Below are 22,868 nucleotides of genomic sequence, written 5' to 3'. Positions count from 1 at the left end.
CTGCCAGCTTGGAATATGTATTTATATATTTTTGCACTTTGTATTGCTGTAAATAAATTGTTTCCGGCAACGCGTTGCTTTCCTTAATCTATAAACTAAAATATTTTGGCGTTGAATGATGTGTGATCAGATCATTGTGTACCAATACAACTATTTCTGGCTTTCTGGACCGTAAGCCATCGTGTTTGAAGTTGAGTTTAACTCTTTTAGGATTTATGGTAAGTTTTGTTACCATGGAGTAGTGTTGTCTTTGACCACTTTTTTAGGTCCTGTAACGTGTATTGAAGCCAGTTTATTATTATTATTATTATTATTATTATTATTATTATTATTATTATTATTATTATTATTATTATTATTATTATTATTATTATTATTATTATTATTATTATTATTATTATTATTATTCAAGTCAAGCATGGACCAAAGAAGACCCCAGCTGCGTTTTGGAACCAGATGTTCAACTTGACTGTACCAAGTGGGGGCGGAGGAGCATATTTTTTTTTTTCTTAAGGCAAATTTCAAAAATTGTTCACAGCCATAGTTTTCAAGATATCAGATTGAAATTCTGTATACAAATTATCTGTATCTTTGAGAATTTCTCAATTTTTTTTGTAGATCCCTACGTGAAGCCAGGCCTGAGCCCGAGGGGCACAACTAATACAAGGGGGTGTTTTTAAAGAAAAAATTCCGGTCTTTCCCGAACTTCCCGGTTCAGGTGTATGATACAACATGAGAGTGGTCATGTTGGAAAGGGCGCGTTATACTGAAGAAAATGGCGTTTAACCGTGACTCTAAGCCAAATAGTACCGACCCAGTAAATTTTTAATAGCCTACATAGAAATGAGTCACCTTCAGACTTTCAAAAACTTTTTCTGCCCTTAGTTTTCGAGATACAAGATTGAAATTTTGCACACGCATTGTGTACATAATTACATATATTCTTTTTTTTTAAAAAAAAAAAAAAAAAAAAAGATTCCTACGTGATCCCAGGCCCGGGCCAAAAAAGGGAGCCAAAATATTTAATTTATTTTCGAGAAAACTAGGTTTTCCCCGATTTTCCCGTTTCTGGTGTACGGACAAGCGAGTGACACCGTTAGAAAGGAAGCTTCATTATGAAAGAAAAAGAAAAAGATATGAACCATGATTCTGCGATAAATAGTAAGAAATCAGTAGTTGTTAAAGTGAAAGTCTAAAATTTCCTGAAAACGTAAAAATCCTAAAAGGGTTAAAGCACTGGCAGATCCACGGGGAGGAAAGGGGGTAACTACTCCTCCAAAGGTTTTATTTTATTGGCCTATGTTTAAAATATTGCACTACTTTACTCTGATTTGATGTAAGCCTACATTGTTCATGCCTACATTGTTGTTGAAATGATCCGTTCTCTCAGAACTACTCGTCTGGATCCGCTAGTGGGTTTAAAGAAGCAATTATCACCAACAAACTATAACACATTTCTCCTATCTTTCGAATCCTGGATGCTCATTTTCCTATTAAGGCGGTTTGTATCTCATCTCTGACCCTGCTCTGAGTCGACGTTTCCCCTATCTAATAACATTGGAACTTTTTTTCTTACTTTTTTTCAGTTAGTAATGAACCAATTGTTACAAAAATGTGTATGGAGTCAGGTCAATAATAAAGAATTGGATTTACGGATTTATAATTTTACTACAAGCCTTCAATTAAGTAATCCAATTTCCCATTTTTCTTTTACTTGAAGATTTGCAACAGTACGATATGTATTTCTATCTCTTTTAGCACTGTGGAAGGAATTTGAGCAAGCATTTAAAACAGGTTTTTAAGCCCTGTCCATATCACAGCTGTGGAATGGACATCTCTATCCCCGTCGTCTTATTCAAGAAGAACAAATTTAAAAGGTGGGAAATGGATAACTTAATTAAAGGCTTGTAATAATAATAATAATAATAATAATAATAATAATAATAATAATAATAATAATAATAATAATAATAATAATAATAATAATAATAATAATAATAATAAATGTAGATTCGATCCGTTAATTATCAACCTGGCTCCATACAAAATTTTGTAACGATTTGTTCATTGCTTACTGAGAAACTTGCAAAAAAAAAAAGTTCTAATGTTATTAGGTAGGGGAAAATTCAACTCAGCGAAGAGGTAACAACCGCATTAAGGGCTTGAGCACAACCCTCTAAATTTACTCTTCTGCGCCCTCACATCTAGCATTCTGTTCTCAAAATTCATCTTTCACCCCCAAATTCAAAATTGTGCAGTTTGATTGTACAATTTTCAATGAAAAATGATCCCTCTCAAATAATCTCATGGACACAACTTGAACCCTAAAACCTGTTTGTGGTAATGCTGTTTATTATTTCTTTTTTTCTTTTTTTCTTTTTCTTTTTCTTCTTTTTTAGAGAGAGAACGACAATATTAGTAACAATTAAGTCAAATTCAGGAGATATGGGTCAGGGCGGGTCATTGGCAGCTGGTGGGGATACCCGCGCGGTCTGAAGCGTTGGAGTTACAATCATGAGCTTAAAAAAAAACAAAAAAAAAAAAAACGTTCGAGTCCCTCTGTAGTAGTAGGGGTGGATTTCTAACTCTACTCTTTGTGTTCGTCTCCTTATCTAGTTTGGTAGTTCTGAACAGTGATTTTAAAAAATATAATAAACGTAAGGAAGTTTTTTAAAAGGTCGTGGAGTAATCATCTCTGGTGTGTGGGGATTCTGGTTCGATTCCAACTCGCGTCAAGTGGCCTTTCTGGTGAGCAAACTCCGTATGTGTGGGTTCTCTCACTGTTCTCCCGTTTCCTCCCTCTTCTTCATTCCACTATCTTGATTATTCTCTTCACTATCTCCCTTGCCCTCAAAGCATAATTATTGGACGTTCTTTTTTTTAAAAAAAAATGAGGAGATGCACATCGGAACTTTGTTCAAATTGAAACTGAAATGAAATCTTTCAGTTAACGTCCCACGTTTATGTTTGTTGGGCTAACGGAGACGGGTGATCAAGGCAAGTAGGTGATGGTGGAGGAATTGGTGGATTGTGGATGGTGGAGAAAGCGGCAGTACACCAAGAATACTCACTGACACTATGTTGTCCACCACAAACTTACTTGGCTGTGGATCGAACGAGGGACCCCACATATCAGAGGTAAGCACTTTACCACTGACCCATCCTATCCCCTTTTTCCAAATTGAATCATATATACGGTGTCCGGAGAGATAGTGGCAATACTTTGTGAATCGATAGTATGCGTGATTCTAAACAAAAGAGTTCATATGAATATGGGTTCACAACGGTTTGCGAGCTACAGATTGTGAAACATTTTTGACCTTATAACTTTTATCGCTTATTGGTTACCTTGCAGTTACACTAAAGAGATGAGATATAGGTACTTAAAATGCGATGAAATGATCTTTCCAACGGTATGCAGTACATGGGAAGGGTGTCTTTGGAATATGTAGAAGTTATTGAGGGAAATTTGGGAGAGTTAAGGTTATTTTCAGTTTATTTAAAGGAATTAGATGGCAACTTTTATTTCCAAATTTCCTTCAATAACTTCCGTTTCAAAGACACGATTGCCACGTATTCCATATGATTGGAAAGCTCATTCTATCTCCTTTGAAATACACTATGCTCCACTTCTGCAGAATAACTCTTAAGGTGAGCATTGTAAGGTAAGCAATGTATGGACAAGAATTTGTCACAATCTATAGCTCTAAACTCGTTGAGAACCTATTCTCATATGACCCATGTTGATATGAACGTCTTTGCCTAAAATCTCCCATAGTACCTTTCCCCAAAGTATTGCCAACTTCATCCTAGACACCCTGTAGTGGTTTCTTTCATTGGTTTTATTATTGGAAGCATATTTCCGAAGAGAAAAAGCTGTTCTCAGCAAAGAATAAAGCTAACCACTGGCGTGACATCCTTTATGGGCCTGAGCTGCTCCAACGCCATCTGTTAGCGACTAGCTAAAGTAGTCTAGCTTAGCGACGAACATGTGGGCCAGCGCGTTGTTTCAACAGGCGTATTAGGAGCTTTCTAGACCTTTCTAGACCATAAGGTTTCTTTATTCACGTGATTCACAACGCTGGGTGGGAAACACTGGCCGAGAATCGAACACGGAACCATGGTGTCCCCAAAATAAAATAAATAATAAGAATAAAACAAAATAACTAAAAGTACACGAATTATTCTCTGATCAAACATTTCAATTTGATTTTGGACAAAGTTTTAATATTTTCTCCCTTTAAATTTAATGAAATTATTGTGAATATTGTCGCTGCTTACAAAATACATTGACGGGAAATAAAGAAATATGCTACCATCTATTGACAGTAGTCAAGCCCTTATCCTCGCGTTAAGTCAAGAAGCTCCCCAATTGCCTCACGATACTTCAGAATACAGCTGGAATCAACCCTAAAAGTACCTAAGTATCTCAACTTCATTCATATTGATATTATTTTTACACGCGATCTTCTGTAGTTGAATTATTATATATATTCTCTTCCTTTAAATGTTTAAAATATCTCAAAAATGAAATGAAATTTTTGAGTTTTACGTCGCACGCTTATGCCGATTAGGCTAAAGGAGACGGTGATGATGAGTAATGAATGAAATGGTGGAATGAAGAAAGTAGGAGGAAACGGGAGAACCCCGAGAAAACCCACGCACACGGTGTTTGTCCACCACAAAGTTCACTTGGCGAGGGCTGGCATCGAACCCGGAACCCCAAGCACCAGAGGTGAACGCTCTACCACTGAGCCACCGAAAACCCTCAATGTACAGTTGAGTCAGTGAAAACTGAGGACTATTTATGTGTACTATGAAGACTTGTGAAACACCTTAAAAGGCTCATACAGTTGAACTTTTACTCTGAAAGAAATAATGTTGGATCAAATGATACAGAGGGTTTGTTATTATATATTCTCTTCCTTTAGAAGATGTTTAGAATATCTAGTGTAGGCCCACGTAGTTTTGGGTTTAATTTCCCTCTTCAACACATGGGCTATATGAGAAGTGAATCTACTATTTAACGTAGAATTCGAACCATATAAGCTCCCCTGAGAATTGAATCGGGATCTCCCATGCCAAAGGTGCGTACGCTAAGAATATAATCACTAGAGAACTTTTATTATTATTATTATTATTATTATTATTATTATTATTATTATTATTATTATTATTATTATTATTATTATTATTATTATTATTATTATTATTATTATTATTATTATCTCGATGGCCTGTGGAACCCGGAGGTGGAATATCGCATTTACAAAAGCTCCCATTGCCTTGTCCTTAGCCAACCAGTTTCTACTTTGAATTCCTATTTCTATTAGATACATCTTAATAATCTGAGCCTAGATCTTCTTAAGGGTCCTCACTACAGCGAATTTAAACTACCGCTAATTTTTAGAGTTTTTCTGTAATATCTTCAAAACAAATAAAAATATTCGAAAAGCAGAAACGTAGTGAACTAGACAATACGATTTTGCATGTGATACCTTCATCACAATTCACATATCTGCTTTTGGAATGCCGCTATTTACAGAACCCTAGCTACAGTTGCAAATCGTAAGAAGATAGCTGAGTTGTGCTAACGGTATCACATGTAAAATCGCGTTGTCTAGTTCAGTACGTTTCTGCTTTTTGAATATTTTTATTTGTTTTGAAGATATTACAGAAAAACTTTAAAATTAGCGGTAGTTTAATTTAGCTGTATTGAATTACCAGTCAAAACTTTGAAAGCGTTTCCACCTTCTTCCATTCTGACTACATGACTTACCCACCTCAGCCTCCTAGACTTGATGACCCTAACTATGTTTTTTGTAAACGGTATAAATTATGCAATTCCTCGTTATAAAGTTTCCACCATTCCCCATTCCCGTTTCTCTTGAGTCCGAATATTCGTTTCAGGATTTTATTCTCAAATACTTTCAGTCTACGTTCTTCCTTCAGAAGTAAGCGACCACGTTTAGCAACCATACAGGACAAGGGACATGATTACCGTTATATATATTTTAAGCTTCAAATTCCTCGACAGAATTCGCGACGACAAAAGATTTTGGACTGGATAATAAATAACTCGAAATTGTGCCTTTTAATCGACATTTAATTTCTTCGCGGATATAGTTTTGGACTGTTAACAAATAATAATGAATTAATTAGTTTAGGAGAGATAAGAACTTCATCATCTTTAGAAAAACAATTTTTAAAAATTGTTTTATTTACTTATTTCAGATGTCACAGTGAAGGAAGTGGAGAATCAATCAGAGAAACAAAGCACCGAGACAACTAAACAAGAGAATATAGCGTGGGGTAAGTAAAATTATATCTCCTTAAACGAGTAAATGCTACAGTTAAATACTGCATGTGTTTAATGAGGCTGTATATACAGGAGAACTTTCTCTTTAACGTAACCATTATTCAGGTTGAGCTTTTAAAAGGCCTCATCACTGTGAAATTAATATACCGCTAATTTTACAGTAATTATGTAATATCTTCAAATAGATAAAAGATAATCAAAAAGTGGAACAAGACCTCTCTAGACAGTATTATTTTGCGTGAGATACCGTTATCACGACTCATTTATCTGCTTTCGATTTCCAGCCATTTAGAAAATCGGCATTTATTTTCGCGTTTCTAAATAACAGCAAACGAAAAGCTACTAGGTGACTTGTGATAACGGTACCTCATGCAAAATAACATCGTCTAGGGAGGTCTTGATCCACTTTTCGATTATCTTTTATCTATTTGAAGATATCACATAATTACTGTAAAATTAGCGGTATATTAATTTCGCAGTGATACAGACTCTTAAAAGGCTATGTGTGTCATACCAAGAGAAGTAAAGAGAAACAGTAAGAGGAACAGTCAAATCAAGGCGTAGTACAGATAAGAAAAACCGCGAACGGGGAAACAAAGCCTCGTATTGTATATTCACGCCAGCACTGCTAGAGAAAGGAGGCGTAAGGCTAATCGAGTCAGCAACAATTTTTGAATGGCCCAGGGACAATGACGTAGGGGTCTGGCCCGGGGTCAATTACCTAGAGATGCCTAGGACCATCTCTTCTAAAACTTTTATAGGGGTACCTTGTCCCAACCCTGTACGTATCCCGGTTCTATACTATCATACCAAATATTTAATTTCCAAAATATAACGTACCCCTCGCGAAATTTCGGGGTGGGCCAAAGCACCCCTGCCAAAATTCACAGCGGTGGTCGTAGGTACCTCTGAGTTATTGACTCCGGGCCATCCAGAAAATTTTGCCAGGTCGATTAACCATACCAATATGTGGGCAGCCTAAGGGATGACATGTTGGCAGTGTATAACAGATCTGTGCAATATTTTTTTCTATCGGCCGATCGATATTTGTGATATTCGATAGTTCGATTGTTTATATATTTCTATTTCTGCCATTCGATATTCAATATTTTCATGTATTTTTTCGACCGTTTAATATTCAATATTGCGATAATCCTCAGTATTTCATACTCAATGCCAGTTTGTGCAACACGCTATCCTGGAATGTTGTACAACCTTGCTTAGGAGATTTGTATCGTTGAAAGTCAACTTGCTAAATGAGAAATCCTTATAATAATGTCTTAGTGCAGCACGCTAATACCTAATGATACATTAATAGATTCCGCAAGCGCTATAACTCAACTTCTTGACATACTCGATTCTAATATATGCCGCTGTCTTTAGGATTGTTGTGTGTAACGATATCCTTCAACAATTGTATAAAGATGTAGAATTTTGAGGTGGTTCATAGACAACTCAACAAATAAATAAAATTGTTACATACCTATTAAAGTTTTTAATGACAGCGGTCCAAAAACTTGAGCGCAACCACTAATTTTTTGAAACTTCAGTTTTGAATATTTCAAAATTTTACGATATTTTTTTTTTTTTTTAATATTTCCTTAATCAATATTTATTGGTTTTCGATATTTCTATGTACTGTATTAAGTTTCGATGGTTTATTTAATATCGTTTTTTAAAAATATATATGCTTTATAGGAGGATGGCAAAATATATTTCACTTTGTGTTCATTTTGTGATTTTTTGCTTTGGTGGTTGGTCACCTTAGATATATATGCTAGAAAAAGTTGATAATTTATTAGTTAAAAATCCCGTATTTAGCAAGATATATTTCGTTTTCACTAGAAATGGCCACAAAGTTCCGGTTCTCGAAGATCCGGTTTTCAGAATCGGTTCTGAAACCAGTTCCGGACCTGGATCCGAAAACCCGGTTCCCGAACCGGATCTTAGAAGCCGGTTCCAGATCTGGATCTGAAAACTCGGTTCCAGAATCGGATCTTAGGAACCGGTTCCAGACCTGGATCCGAAGAACCGGTTCCAGACCTGTATCTGAAGAACCGGTTCCAGACCTGGATCCGAAAAACCGGATCCAGACCTAGATCCAAAAAACGGAACCGGAACCGGATCTTCTAGAACCGGATCCGTTCAGACCCGAAAACCAGTTCCAACAGGAACCGGTTCTAGCCATCCCTAGTTTTCACCAGTAAACTAAAACTATTTTAGGACCAGGGTGGCTTAGTGGTTAAAGCACTTACCTCTGATAAGTGCAGTGCCTTGTTCGATTCCCGGTCAAGTAAGTTTATGGTGGGCAACATTGTCTCCGTTTGTTTCCTCGGGGGTACTCCTCTTTCCTCGCACATTGTCATTCCACCAATTCTTCCATATTCATTCACGTCTCAGCCTAAAGGGCTTAATCGTGGGGTCCACGTTAATCTGAAAGATTTTTTTGTAATTGCTTATAACCCATACAACAAATAGTTTACTTTCTTTCTAAAAATTGGGGGGCCGCGGTGGCTCAGTGGTAGAGCGTTCACCTATGGTGCTTGGGGTCCCGGGTTCGGTCCTATATCCCCAAGTGAACTTTGTGGTGGACAAACACCGTGTGCATGGCTTTTCTCGGGGTTCTCCCGTTTCCTCCCACTTTCTTCATGCCACCATTTCATTCATTAATCATAAACACCGTCTCCTTTAGCCTAACCGGCATAACCGTGGGACGTAAAACTGAAAGATTTCATTTCATTTTCTTTCTAAAAATTGATTCTTCTATAATTTTATCTTGAGACACCAATTTTGTTTTCAATATCCGATTTTGTGTTTCTGTCGAGGGTCAAATCTGAGATAACGCGTGCTACTCTTCGCCTGGTCAGAGGAAACATGGGTGACTGTTTGTTCTACTATTTGACAGACAGTAGATAGTAGATATTTGAGAGATAGTTCTACTAATTGACAGACTACAATAAATCCTTTTTTAAAAAAATCTTATTATATTAAATGTTATAAGGACATTTCAGAATAAACAGACCATCTTGTATACCCAGCTGTCATTTCCACATTTACTCCCTGTGTAATTTTCTGCGTCCCCTCAGCGTCGTGAAGCAGACTGGGGAGTCACGTGAATGAAAGTCATGATGGACACTAGGTCTAGGAAGTTCCTCATACTCTTATTGGAGAAAGGGCGACGCAGCACCCTGACCACGTGTTCGTTCCTAGGCTCTACGTAGTTCAGCTGTTCACTAGCAGATGGCGTTGGGGCGGCTTAGGCCCACAAAAAGGGCTATTATAGATTAATCTACACAATGATCTTTGGTATGCCCAACGTTACATATTCACAATACTGTACAATAGGCCCCTGGGCTACGAACTTAATCCGCTTCCTAATGCTGTTCTTAAACCAGATGGTGTTGGTATTAAGGGCATCCACTTGGCGTTGTGAGGACGATTGAGGAGCTACTTGAAAGAAAGACTTAGCGAACTCCGATCTAGAAAGCTAGCATTAACGACAAGGAGAGCTGATCTGCTGACCACACATTACCCTATAAGCACGAGTATCAGAACCCGAGTGGTAGGCCCTGCTCGCCATTTACTGGCTGTTCCACCAGGAGCTATTTATAGTTATACCTGCAGGTGGTTATGACATTTTTCCGGTGCTATATTTTTTATATGTACTTTTGTAATACTATATTTTGGCTGGTGTATTGATTTTTTTAAATTAATTTTATTGGTTAGTTAGAATTTCCCTCCTTGCTCGTCTTGTGGGTAGCGCATAGGATTTTCGTGGACGAGGTCCCTGGTTTGATCCCGGTGGGAGACCATCGAACGAAATACAATGGTTCAAATCCCACTTTAAACTGTACGTCTGATCTTATATTGGGGTACCTATCTTACCCCAAAATTTCTAAACACATCTTTGAACATTTACCATTCTACCCCAAGTTTACCTCAAAAAGATACTGTATCTATCTCTTCTCTAAACTTACCACTTTCAATAAAAATTCATGTCCCTCCAAATAATCATATGGGCAGAACCCTCATCCTAAAATCGCCCGTGCGCACCTCTGATCATTTATAACCTCACTACTGGCGAAGGACAAAAAGGAGCAAGTGCGGCTCACTGGTAGGACGCTCATCTCTAGTGCAAAGGGGTACCTCATTCGATTATGGATCAGGTAAGTTTATGATATAGTGCGTTCACTCAACAGGAGTGCAATTCGGCAAATTGGTCTCACGTTCTCATGCTTATTTTAACAACAGCATCCCGTCCTCTTTTGACCATATTTGCAAGGTTGCAACCAGTTGTTCTTTCCGAAAAAATGTTCCGGGGGCACACTTAGTATTCCAAGGGGGCACTGCTAGTACTTTTCTATTTATTATTGTATTGTAGACGTATTATTTTGGTCTCCTCCGGGGGGCATTCTCAGAGCTCCGGGGGGCAGTGCCCCCCCAAAAAAAAAACAGGTCCGGAAGAAACACTGGTTGCAACGTCTTAACCCTCACTGTGTCTATGGCTACTATGAAACAGATGTCAGACAATATAAAAACAAGGAAGCTGGTACTGGGAACAGGGAATCGACTATGGCAACTAAGATTCCACGTGGATCTGACAAGTGACTGTCAATTGTTTGAAATGAGGGTTCTGGTTGGCCATTTAGTTATCGGGAGGGTTTTTTTCGCAAGATCCCTTAGACAAGACTTTTATTTATGGCAACAGTCGCCACACGTAGAAGGCGGAATTTCTTGTATACGAACTGCACACTTCGATGGAAGAAACGAACTATAGACAACATCGTAATTTGGGATTCTCTAGTTTCCTCCAACATTATCATTTCAAAAATTCTTTCACAATAATTCACTTTAATTAATCAACTGTTCCTTGTAGCTTACTGGACACAAGCGTGGAACGTGAATACAAAATAAATTAAAGAAGATAGTAATTTAATGTAATTAACCAAAACATAAATTCTTGCTTCTTCTTTCCAAAAAAAAAACACTGCACAATGTACGGTACACACTCGTGAGAGGTGGTTTTTCGCCTCGCAAGAGGAGCATATCGTGTTTTCAATTACTTCGATGATCCTTTATTTTGAAGGGGCTTTTCTACATATTCGTGACCTTTCTGTCACAGAGATATGACCCATATGCGAGTTCTCCCACTTTCTCTCAATGTGTGGTTCTCATATTTATTTACACGTGGACGTATAGGCTTATCTCACCTGTCTCGGGCTGCGTGAAACCCAGATCATGGCTAAAACATGACGTGCATACCGCATGGTCGTGACGCGTTCTCTGGTGAAATACAGGAGATTAATAGCGCACATCTCGGTGCTGTGTTGCATCATATTCACCATTTAGATCTGTCTGTGATTCTTTTTTTTTGCCATGTTTCGTTTATTTGTTTTCATAATGGACTGGAAATTACCCGTCTTCATGTTGCAAATATAATAAGTCACATAATCAAATCATCTTCATGTATATGTTTATATAACCGTTTTATACGTATATACACACTGTGGTAGCTTAATCGTGCAAGACAAGCTTAATTTATGAAGGATTGTATTGCTCTCAGAAACTGTTAAAGATTTTTCTTCTTTTCTTTAACCAGAAACGTGCAAAGATTGCTTCATTTAAGACAAATAGAATTATCTTTAAAGACGGTATAAATATTATATAGTATATTCTTGTGCTTATCTGAAGCTAGATACCGCTCCTGTTTTTTGATACTCGAGGTAGTGGGTTCGCTTCTCTGTCAAGACAGTTTTTTGATGTTGAACCAGCATTCATTAAGTAGTTGAGGGGCTTGAATAAAGAGGAAGCGAACATCGGTGTAGACAGCCAAGAATAATAGCCAATGGGCTGACCTGACCAAACAACACTTTACTAAGAAGCTTTGTGGCCGGCCATAGCCCCATTGGCTGTTATTTCTGGCTCTCTACAATGGTATTCGTTATCTCTTTCGATGCTGTAAAATAAGAAAGAGTTAGTTTCTATCAATTTTAGGTATTTTTAGACCTGAGGCATTTAAACATGAGTTTTTCACAGAATCCTGGGCTTTCTAGAGGTTTAAAGGGGGAAACGAGAATGTATTTAAAAATACATGTACTTTTTAAAATGTAGATCCTATGTAAATATATGTATGAGATCTAAACCCTGTTCCACGTAAGCTCTAAACTGCGATAAACAAAGCCACGTGGAGCTAAATCTCGCTGATTTGCTGTTGGCCTACCGACGCTTGTACTCCTCCGCAAAATAGTTCATATGATTTGATTATTACTTTCACTATGAAGTTCCATATAAAACTGCTACATTATTATAAATGACAAAAATATAATACGGATTTTCTAATAATACTGCAATCGAGTGTGGCTAATGAAACAATAGAAATAAACACAAAGCATGCGCAGTAATTATGGCGCCAATTCAACTGTGGACGCGTGTTCTGCTTTCAAGCCCGGCTGGCATGAATCCCTATTCCGCGAGTGTTGTGGTGAAACACCAACAAGGTAAACTTTTTACTCACTAAGCAACAATTGTTTACCAGCGAAATTCATTTTTTTTTTTTTTTAATCTTTCGAGTTTTTTCCTTGTTTTCTGCTACTGCTGTAAGTATCTGGACAACACAAGACAGTATTGTCAAAATGCACTTGTATAACTTGCTCCTCCCCGTGGGGAGTGGGAGTGATACATCACTAGCCAATCGTATTTGTGACAAGCGGAAGGATAGACATATTTTGTTTATCGAAGTTTAGAGCTTACGCTGAACAGGGAATAGTATGTATGAATGGACAACGCAAGGATAGATTAATAGAGAGAAGAAAGTCGTGAAAGAAGCGGTAAATAGGGGAACAAGATCACTTCTGTTGTGACGTGATTGAGCGAGCACATAACAATGTTTTTTTTTTTTTTTTTTTTTAACTTCCCTTTTGCAACTGCTTCTATACCCTGCCTTATGGTTCAGTATGTTCTGTACTCTCTCTCTGTCTTCTCTCTCCCTCAGAGCATGACTGCTTTTAATCCAGACGATTTCTTCGTATTTAATAGCAATACCCAGCCGCCTGCTTGTATCTTTGAGGATGAGGATGACAAGTTATAAGAATTCAAGTTTATTTTCGGTGGAAAATGATTGACTTCTTCAGGCACTTCTTTCTTTGCATCTATTTACAAAGAGGAAGTTCCAAATTCCTCTCCAATTTCCTGTTGTTATCTCTTCGACGATATACTTCTGCGGAATTACAACAGATTATTTTTCAAATCATATTTGTTTAGGTCGTCGATGTATATTGATCACATTATATATATATCTATATCTATCTATTTATCTATCTCATATATATATATATGAGATATATATATGAGATCATATCTCATATATATATATATATATATATATATATATATATATATATATATATATATATATATATATATATACATATATATATATATATATATATATATATATATATATATATATATATATATATATATATATATATATATATTCGTCAATCACTCTACTGTACTTCGCAGTAAGTTTACAGTGAATCGTCTCCAAATGATCTGCTATTATCGTCATTAAATTACAATGAAATAATACGATTATAAAATATAAAAAAATGAAATGAAATCTTTAAGTTTAACGTCCCTCGGTTATGCCGGTTAGCCTAATGGAGACGGCGATAATGAGAAATGAATGAAATGGTGGAATTAAGAAAGTAGGAGGAACGGGAGAACCTCGAGAAAACCCACGTACAAGGTGTTGGTCCACCTCAAAGTTTACTTGGCGTGAGCGAGAAATCGAACCAAGGACCCCATGCACCAGAGGTGAACACCCTACCACTCAGTCATCGTGGCTCCTGATTTTAAAATAAAAGTAGGATGATTGTTGTTCGCTTAATATCAATCTATTTCACTGGTAATAGTGATGTTACATTGCTTGAAATCTATCTATATATTTGTAGCTACACATTTTTTTTAAAGTGATTTAATTGTACTATTACTGTCGATTATTAAATGTCGTTAATAGACCTATATATTAACCCCTTGCCATATTTTGACGCGCTGGATGCGTTGCTTTTCACTTTTCCCTTCCGTATTTTGACGCGTGTATCCGTCACCGTATGTTTGAGCGGCTGTATCCCGCTTGCTGTCAATAGAAGGCAGAAGCTTACAGGTTTCCTGTGCTTTGTGAACATCTGTTAGTTCAAGTAAGCGCCAGAAGTGGCATCGATGTTTACAGCATTGCAAAAAAAAAAAAAAAAAAAAAATCCAAAAAAAGTCATATGTGAAGGGGTTAATAAATAAAATGCCGTTTGATCGATGAATCATATATCACTAATTAGCAGAATGCCCATTTTTTAGTTGGGAAGAACAAGGCAAGAAAATTCCACTAGAAAAGATATGGCGCCATCGACGTCAGTTACTAGCCCTTTTGTATGTAGCTACTGATGTGAATCGCTGACTTCGACGGTTACTTTGGGGTTGGGGACTGTAAGTCACCAGGAACTTGCCTGATATAGTCACTCGCTCACTCCTGGCGCAATAGCCCGGAAGGAACCAAGGTCTACTAGCAGACTTGTGGCATTCATGCTTTTATAGTGATGTGGGGTCAGGTCATTCGCCTCTTCCAGAGATCGAGTGGATCAGTGAACCGTGGGTCAAGATTTGTGAGTGTGGCAGTGGGTCGTGAGTCAACAGGACGTGACCCACTGCGCCCCACCGCCTAACGTGACCTATTCTGACTCACCGATCCATTTTGCTCAGTGCATTACAGACAGCATCTTTTGAACACTGGTAAATTTGTCTACGATTTACTTTCAAGGTTTACTTACCGATGAACCACTCGCCCCGGGCGAGTGGTTATTTGCATCCCTGCTTTACCATTTTGTATCCTAAAGGTCAGATCTACCGGTATTGTAACAGATCGGCGTTTCAGCGATAAACAGTAGAAATTCAAACTCCAATTAGTGCTAATTTCACAGCCTTGTTTTATTACAAGTGTAAACGAGGGAAGGGAGGGCGTGGATCGTGGGTCAGAGTCGATGACGATGGGTTAGGGTGAGTCATGGTGAGTGGTAGGTCAAGGTGGGTCACGGTAAGTCGTGGGTCCAGTAGATCGTGGGTCACGTTGGATGGTGAGTCAGTGGGTCCATGGGTCTAGTTTTATTGACCCATGCCATCTCTGGCTCCCTCAACGTTCATGCTGATTTTCTAATTCCGAGTTCCCTACCTCTTTCTTTCAAGTAACTTCCGAATTGTCCTCACGACGCTTGATAAATGTCGTAATGATGGACGAACCAACTGACGTTCGACATTGATTACGAACCGTCTTACCGAATCCGACATTGATTAACTTCGCTGATCGCACTGAAAGTGGTATTCTAGTGCGGCTAAGATGTTTTCGACCTTATATGGTAGAATATATTATTTTTGTTATAAAGATGTAGTTTGCAAAGGTGACACAGATTTAGTAGGTAGGCCTATGTATTCTATTTGGCTTGTTTCAAAATCTCAATTAAAAAGCAAAAACACCAATTTTTCGGTGAAGAAAATAAAGATGAAAATTATTGGTCTCTAGCCATAGATACCACACAAGTAGCATATGAATTCGTTACTTTCACCTTACGAGTGTTGAATTTAAATTTCAGAATAACAATTAACATCTAAACCTTTGATTGTTGCTTGTTTTCCAGTCACATCTCACTTCCGGTGCTGGTTATCAAAGCCTCTTCTTCGTCTGCCATATTTCTAGTTGTCATTTGTTTCGGAAGCTGAGCCACTCTTTTGTTATTTATTGATTCGTATCTCACACAGTACGCGTCAACACATCCTGTGCAGTCTATTCTTGTGAATACAGTTGGTAAATATGAGAAAGAAACCTTAGTATTGGTAAAGAAGTCGGTATGAGTCCTACCACAAAGTGAGTGTGTGTTTATAAACACACACATACACACACACGTATACAAAGGCCAGGAGGAGAAACTCTCCATGGGGACCCGGATCCGAACCATGTTACAGTCATGTAACTGGATTTATGGCCACTGCTTGGGCGCCCTCAAGATCCTGTCCTCTTAACTCACGTATATTAATAGTCCTAATGAGACAGGCAGATGTCACAATATTAAATTGTAAAGAATACCTTTTTTAATTCCTAAAATATATATATTCCGTGTAATGAAACCAGTTTCAAAGTTTTGTTTTGTAATTCTTTTAATTATATCAAAACCTCTTGTATTATATATATTAAAACTACAAGATTCTTTGTCATTGTTAGTGGAAAACTTGCTTCTGTAAGTGAAAGGACATAGGATTTCAGAAGCGTTTGAGGAATTCTAGTTTCAGAATTTATGTTCTTTTAATGAGTGACACACTGCGAGAATTGAATATTATTAATGATGACTACATCCGAAACCAAATCTGTTTTTCCTCACAGAATGATGAATAACTTTTAAAAAGTTTTTGTCTATTCTTTTTGTCTGTCTCTGTTTCTCTCTCTCTGCCGAAAAGGATGTAATTACATTCTTATGAAAATAGATTTCTCCGTGTCCGTATATGGTGATGGAAGAAATTCAAATTGTCACATATTGAGGAAAAGCCGTACCCTTCAGAGAGGTAGCACATTAGGAGTCAAAATCAGCAGTGCCCTTGGAGGAAATTCATCCCTGGTAGTCCAAATTCCCGCTCGGAAAATATTGTAAAAATACTTTGATAAGGTAAAGTTAATTTAACACACGGGATTTGGTTTTCTCCCACTGCTTTTTATTATAAAAATTCCTGTTTTATGTAGAATATAACACAAAGTCACTGTAAAATACAGGACAAAGATAAACGACCTAAAACATCATTAAAACCAATGCTATTTTGGTCGTTTATTTTTGTCCCGTATTTTAAGTTTGTTCTTAAGATCAATATAAAGTTTACTAAGTAGTTTGTATAAAAATAAGTGTCTCTAGGCCCAGGTAGCCACTTGAAGTATTTACAGAAAGCTCCAGGCAAGCTGAGTGGGGTGGTTCAGGAATTTTCGGTGCTCTACGCAAGCAAAGAGGGGTTGGAGTCCGCAGACGGGTAGGAATACCACAGAGTTCACTCAAGCTAGGTGGTCGTAGTGTTGTCAACGGCTCGAGAGACTCGGCTCATGGCTCAGTCACCACCGTGCCACGCCGAGAGGTGAAATAAACCAACAGCTCATCCAATCGAGCTGGTGGGGCGAACCAAGCCGAGCTGATGGCTCATCCCAAATAAGCCGGCTCGAGCCAATGACTCACCTGAGCCGAGCCAAACCGAGCCGTTGGCTCACATGAGTCAAGCCAAACCGAGCCGGTGGCACACCTGAGCCGAGCCGAACCGAGCTGATGGTTCATCTCACCCAAGCCAGCTCGAACCGATGGCTCACCTGAACCGAAAAAAAAACGAGCATATGGCTCATTTCCATTAAGCTGGCTCGAGCTGTTGGCTCAATTGAACCGAGCTAAGCCGAACCGGTTGACATCACTATGGCGAATATACAATATACTTGCCTTCTCCGTGTGTGTCTCGGATCTAATCTCGTCCAGCTTACTTGTCTCGATTTTGACAAACGGTAGCAGGAAATTTATTACTTCTTCAGTTGGTTTTCTGTATGCTCAGAAAGTTCTTAAAGTTAAGGATATGATTGAGAGTACTCGAGTCAAATCAAAGTAGGGGTAAGAAAACCATGGCCCTACTTATCTGAACCGTGTTTAAAACCATTAATTCTTCAAGATAGCTATACAAGAAATTTTTCGGGTTGGAAATTTACACCTGACTTTCTTAACAGTCCTCTGCACGGCCGATCCAAGGATTTCTTTAAGGAGAGGCCAGACACAAGAAGACCCACTAAGCAGGACATGCAGTCACTTCCATAAAAGCGACATCCGATCTAACCTCTAGCGACCAAACGTGGTCCATTTAAATGTATTGAATAAAACGTGCCGACTTGAATGGTGCAGTTGCTTTAAATGGGTCGGCTCACGGCTTGTTCACTACAGAGCCGAGCTCAGAAAGACTGTTCATATAGCATGTCTACCGAGCCGATAGCGTGTCTCAACAGAGTCGCCTCGAGCTGGTGGCTCACCTAAACCGAGTCGAACTGAGCTGATAGCTCATCGCAACCGAGCCAGCTTGAGCCGATGGCTCACCTGAGCCGAGCTGAACCGAGCCGATGGCTCATCCTAACCGAGCCGACTCGACCTGTTGGGGGGGGCGCGGTGGCTCAGTGGTAGAGCGTTCACCTCTGGTGCTTGGGGTCCCGGGTTCAATCCCAGCTCCCGCCAAGTGAACTTTGTGGTGGACAAACACCGTGCTCGTGGGTTTTCTCGGGGTTCTCCCGTTTCCTCCCACTTTCTTCATTCCACCATTTTCATTCATCTCTCATTATCACCGTCTCCTTTAGCCTCACCGGCATAACCGTGGGACGTAAAACTTAAAGATTTCATTTCATTTCATTTCGACCTGTTGGATCAGTTGAACCGAGCCAAGTCGAGCCGAATCGGAGCTTGAGCTGAGTCAGTGTCTCAGAGCTCGAGCCGAGCCGGTTGACATCACTAGGTAATTGCGTTTAAGGATGTTTTGGAGCTCTAGGTAAGCTAAGAGAATGGTTGAGTTTTCCGCAAAGCTCTAGGCAAGCTAGGCGGGCAGAAGGCCTCACAGCTCCAGGCAAGCTAGGAGGCTTGGGTTAGGTTAGATTTCTTAGAGCTCTAGCAAGCTAAGAAAGAGGAACTGACCATCTAAAACTGATGTCAATTGAGACGATACATGGAGTTTAGCTGTGGTGCTGGTGTTCCTCTTTTGTTACATGACCAGATGATGATGACGATGGTTGTTGTCTGCTTCTTGTAGTAATTGTAGTAAAAGAGCACCTGGTTTTGCTTAGGATATATAAATTAAAAAAAAAAAAAAAACTCGTGTTAATGTTTACAAATATAAACCACATGTACGATATTCATATTTCCTCAGGAATTACGGTTGCCCACGAGGAGAGAAATTTCTCTTGTCTCGATATGAGACGAGATTCGAGCCAAGAAATGTATTTTCAAAATTTGAGACGAGACAAGAGACATTTCAATTTTTGTCATGTTTTCGAGACGAGACGAGAATTTTTTTTCGATTCTCGTGAGCAACACTAGTCCACCAAAGTCTCAGATCTCAATCACTTTCTAGTGTTCCATGATTCATATTATAAAAATTATAAATAGATAAAGTAATTGTTCAATTTATCAACGTTTAAAGGTAGTCAAGTAAGTACACAATATGCTTCTATAATAAACATGGTTTAAATGTTTTATATCACACTCTTCACAAGTCTCTTGTGACGCAGAAGGATTCTGATAGCTTGTAAGAAATTAAAATAGATCAGGGCGTACATTTCATGCATAAACCTACAACATGAAATAAGAAAACTTCCCCGAATCAAGTCGAGACGAATATTCGACAAAAAAATTACGAGACTAGATTTCTCGTCTCGTCTCGTCTCAGGGACAACACTATACACGTTTAAGATAAATCAAGTTGCGATTTATTTGATCCCTGTATAAGGCACATTCTTTAACAAATAGTGTCCAAGTTCAGCCCCCTCACATTACGGTTTCCCCCTTCCGGCTTCAGATATTTTTTTTAAGGAAAATTTGTCCAGAAATGTAGGAATGTTTCTAATTTCAAGTCTCTTTCATTGCATTCCATCTTCTCGTACAAGGGCGCACATGTTGTGGTTTCCAGGGGGGCAAGTATAAGCGACATTTCAATTTTGCGGTAACTATTCTACAAAATCTATTGTGTTTTCGATCTTCCGAAGTAGGCTACAATTTCCTCTAGAGGGGGCGAGCGCCCCACCTTGCCCCCCCCCCCTGATGGGTGCTCTTGTTCTGGTAGTAAAAATGTTTCCACTATCTGGGAGACTAAATTATTTACAAAGTAGATGTTGAACGTCTTTCTTTCAGCATGAGGCTTCTTACTTGAAATTGAACCCGAGACTCCCGTTTCAACGTAAGTTAACAGTTTAGCCACAAGAAAGCTCTCTATTTAATTCCTAGTAGAGACAGAATTTTCAAGGCTGAGCCACAAATGGTGACACTGCAAGGCGATGATGCTAACCACACATCACTCCACTAAAACCATTTGGACCTGAATATTCCTTATTTGACTATAACGTTATGGGTTATTATTTATTCTTTAGGTTCACAAGTTAAGAACAGTCAGGGACGTACGCAGAGGGTGGGTCCTGGGGGTCCGGACCCCTCCCCCGAAATCCCGACTTTTTTGTAAATGTAGCCTACTTTCGGGGGTAATTTGAGACATTTTCATATAGTTTTGCCTCAAATTGTATTTGGGCCCCTCCCGAAATAAATTCCTGCGTACGTCCCTGAGAACAGTTCTTATAGCATTTTTGCTTTCAGATTCGAATTGGAATCTAACCGTACGTATTATGTGGCGCTGATTTTTGTATAACTTGGAGAAGCCCATTCAGGTTTATCATATATTGCCATGGTAGCGTGTCATGTATAAGAAACGACGTCCTTCGGCGATCACACTATCCGAGGAAAGAAAAGGAAGGAAGCGGCCTGGGGCCTATATCTTAAGTACCATCCCAGCATTTGTCTGGTGTTAATGAGAAAAGTCTCGCTCAGGATGGCTGACCTCAAATATCTTATACACTTTTTCGACCTAGTATCTCCACTGAAAATCGAACTCAGGACCGCTCACGCCAAAGACGGTGTGAAATAATACATAAAGCACTAGTTGTAATGATAATTTACCATTTAGCTTTTGGAAACCGAAGATTTCTAGATTTCTAGGTTATTGGAAACTAAATTACTGTATTATGCAAAATTTATTAGAATTATTATTAGAATTATCAGAATTAGAATTATTAGAACTATGTATAAATTATCAAAAATAATTAGAAAATGTTATTTCTATGTACTTCAAAAGTTATTAAGGTTTTATTAATAACAAAACTGGTAAAAAAAAATATACGTACTGTACTATAGACTGTAATTGTGTGGCCCCACGTAGCGTAGTAGCTAACGCTCTCGCCTTCGGTCCTCGCTCTCGTCCTGGGTTCGATTCCCAGTGGGTAGAAAAGTGTATAAAGCTTTTTCAGGCCATCACCCTGAATGAGGTTTTCCTGGGTTTTTTCTCATTCACACCAGGCAAATGCCGGGGTGGTACCTAACTTATAGGTCCCAGGCTGCTTCCTTCCTTCCATAATCTTTTCTTCCTTCCCTTTCTCCGGATAATATGCTCGCCGAGGGACGTCATCCCTTAAAACTTGACGGACCAAATGGCCTTAGATACCGAAAGCCCAGAAATCTAAATCCAAAATTCTAAATCCTGTAATTGTATGCGGAAATGTGTTGAAAATAAATATAAGTTGCTCGGAAAATAAATTGAATTTTTTCAGTTTAACGTCTTACGATTATGTCCCTTAGGCTAAGGGAGACGGATGATTAAGGCAAGTGAGTGATAATGGAAGAATTGATGGAATAATAATGTAGGAGGAAACGGAAGTACTCCGAGAAAACCACGGACACGATGTTGGAATATTTTATTTTGAGAAAATGCAAAGAGTAAAATGATTACTTCGGTCAGTGTTTTCCCAATTTTAAGATGCAAACATTATAACATTGTCAACATGATTGAGTTCTCAACAGCTCAATAAATCTGTGTATATCCATTGTTTGAGAATAATAAAAGTTAAAAAAAAAAATCTTTCTAATTAAGACAAACGGATTTTTTTTAAAAAAAAAACGAAGCCGCATTTGTTTAATGCGAACGACTCGGTCAATCGGCGTCCATCTGCCGGCCTGTTGTCACCCCCCGAAGGAAATAAAACTCTTTTTAAAAAGTCGGAAGCCATCGTTTGATCATTTCTCTCTCTCTCTCTCTCTCTCTCTCTCTCTCTCTTTTCTCCGGTTTTTATTTGTGATTGAAGAATGACCTGCTCTGGAATTGGAAGGGGAGGTGGGGGGAAACATAGAAGGAAGTTGGGAGGGAGGATTTGACCGCGCCCGTTTGCCTCGAGGAGTGAGGAAGGGGGGAAAGAGTGGGGGGATTACGAAGAGCCACCTGAGCACGTACCACCCTCGGGCCCTTGGCAGGGTCGAACAGGGCGTTGGCCGCCATGATCACTCTCCTGTGGTCATCGGCCCATGAGAAAGAGAAGGAAAAACAACAAAATAAGGAGCAAACAGAGAGAAAAAGAAAATACAAAGATGGAAAACTGAGGAATATTCTTTTCTTTTCTCTTTTTATCTCTCTTTTCCTGAGCAGCGCCGAAGACTCGTTTGTTGGACTGCGAAAATTTGGTCGAGTTAGGAAATAGTTCGTCAAGGTATGTCTATACAGCTTTCAGTGATCCGTATAGGGAATAAATTCAAATAAATAAAAAGAATATAAACCTTTAACTTGCCTACCTCCTTAACATAGCATTATTATTATTATTATTATTATTATTATTATTATTATTATTATTATTATTATTATTATTATTATTATTATTATTATTTGAAATGCCCGTTCTTCGCATGCGGAAAAATGGTTC

The 22,868-nt window shown here is 38.5% G+C and overlaps 1 protein-coding gene across 1 annotated transcript in view; it reads left to right on the top strand.

Moving 5' to 3' along the window:
• Samuel (SAM-motif ubiquitously expressed punctatedly localized protein) overlaps positions 1-22,868 on the top strand; it is a 486,265-nt gene that overhangs the window by 51,126 nt on the left and 412,271 nt on the right. The window contains exon 2 of the mRNA XM_081740453.1: positions 6,235-6,312. Coding sequence (XP_081596579.1) covers positions 6,235-6,312 — 78 coding nt within the window. The remainder of the gene's footprint in view (positions 1-6,234; positions 6,313-22,868) is intronic.

Source organism: Thermobia domestica, chromosome 15, assembly GCF_964235325.1.
Source record: "Thermobia domestica chromosome 15, izTheDome1.hap1.1, whole genome shotgun sequence".
NCBI classification, from domain to species: Eukaryota; Metazoa; Arthropoda; class Insecta; order Zygentoma; family Lepismatidae; genus Thermobia; species Thermobia domestica.
This window is presented reverse-complemented; position numbering and strand designations above follow the sequence as displayed.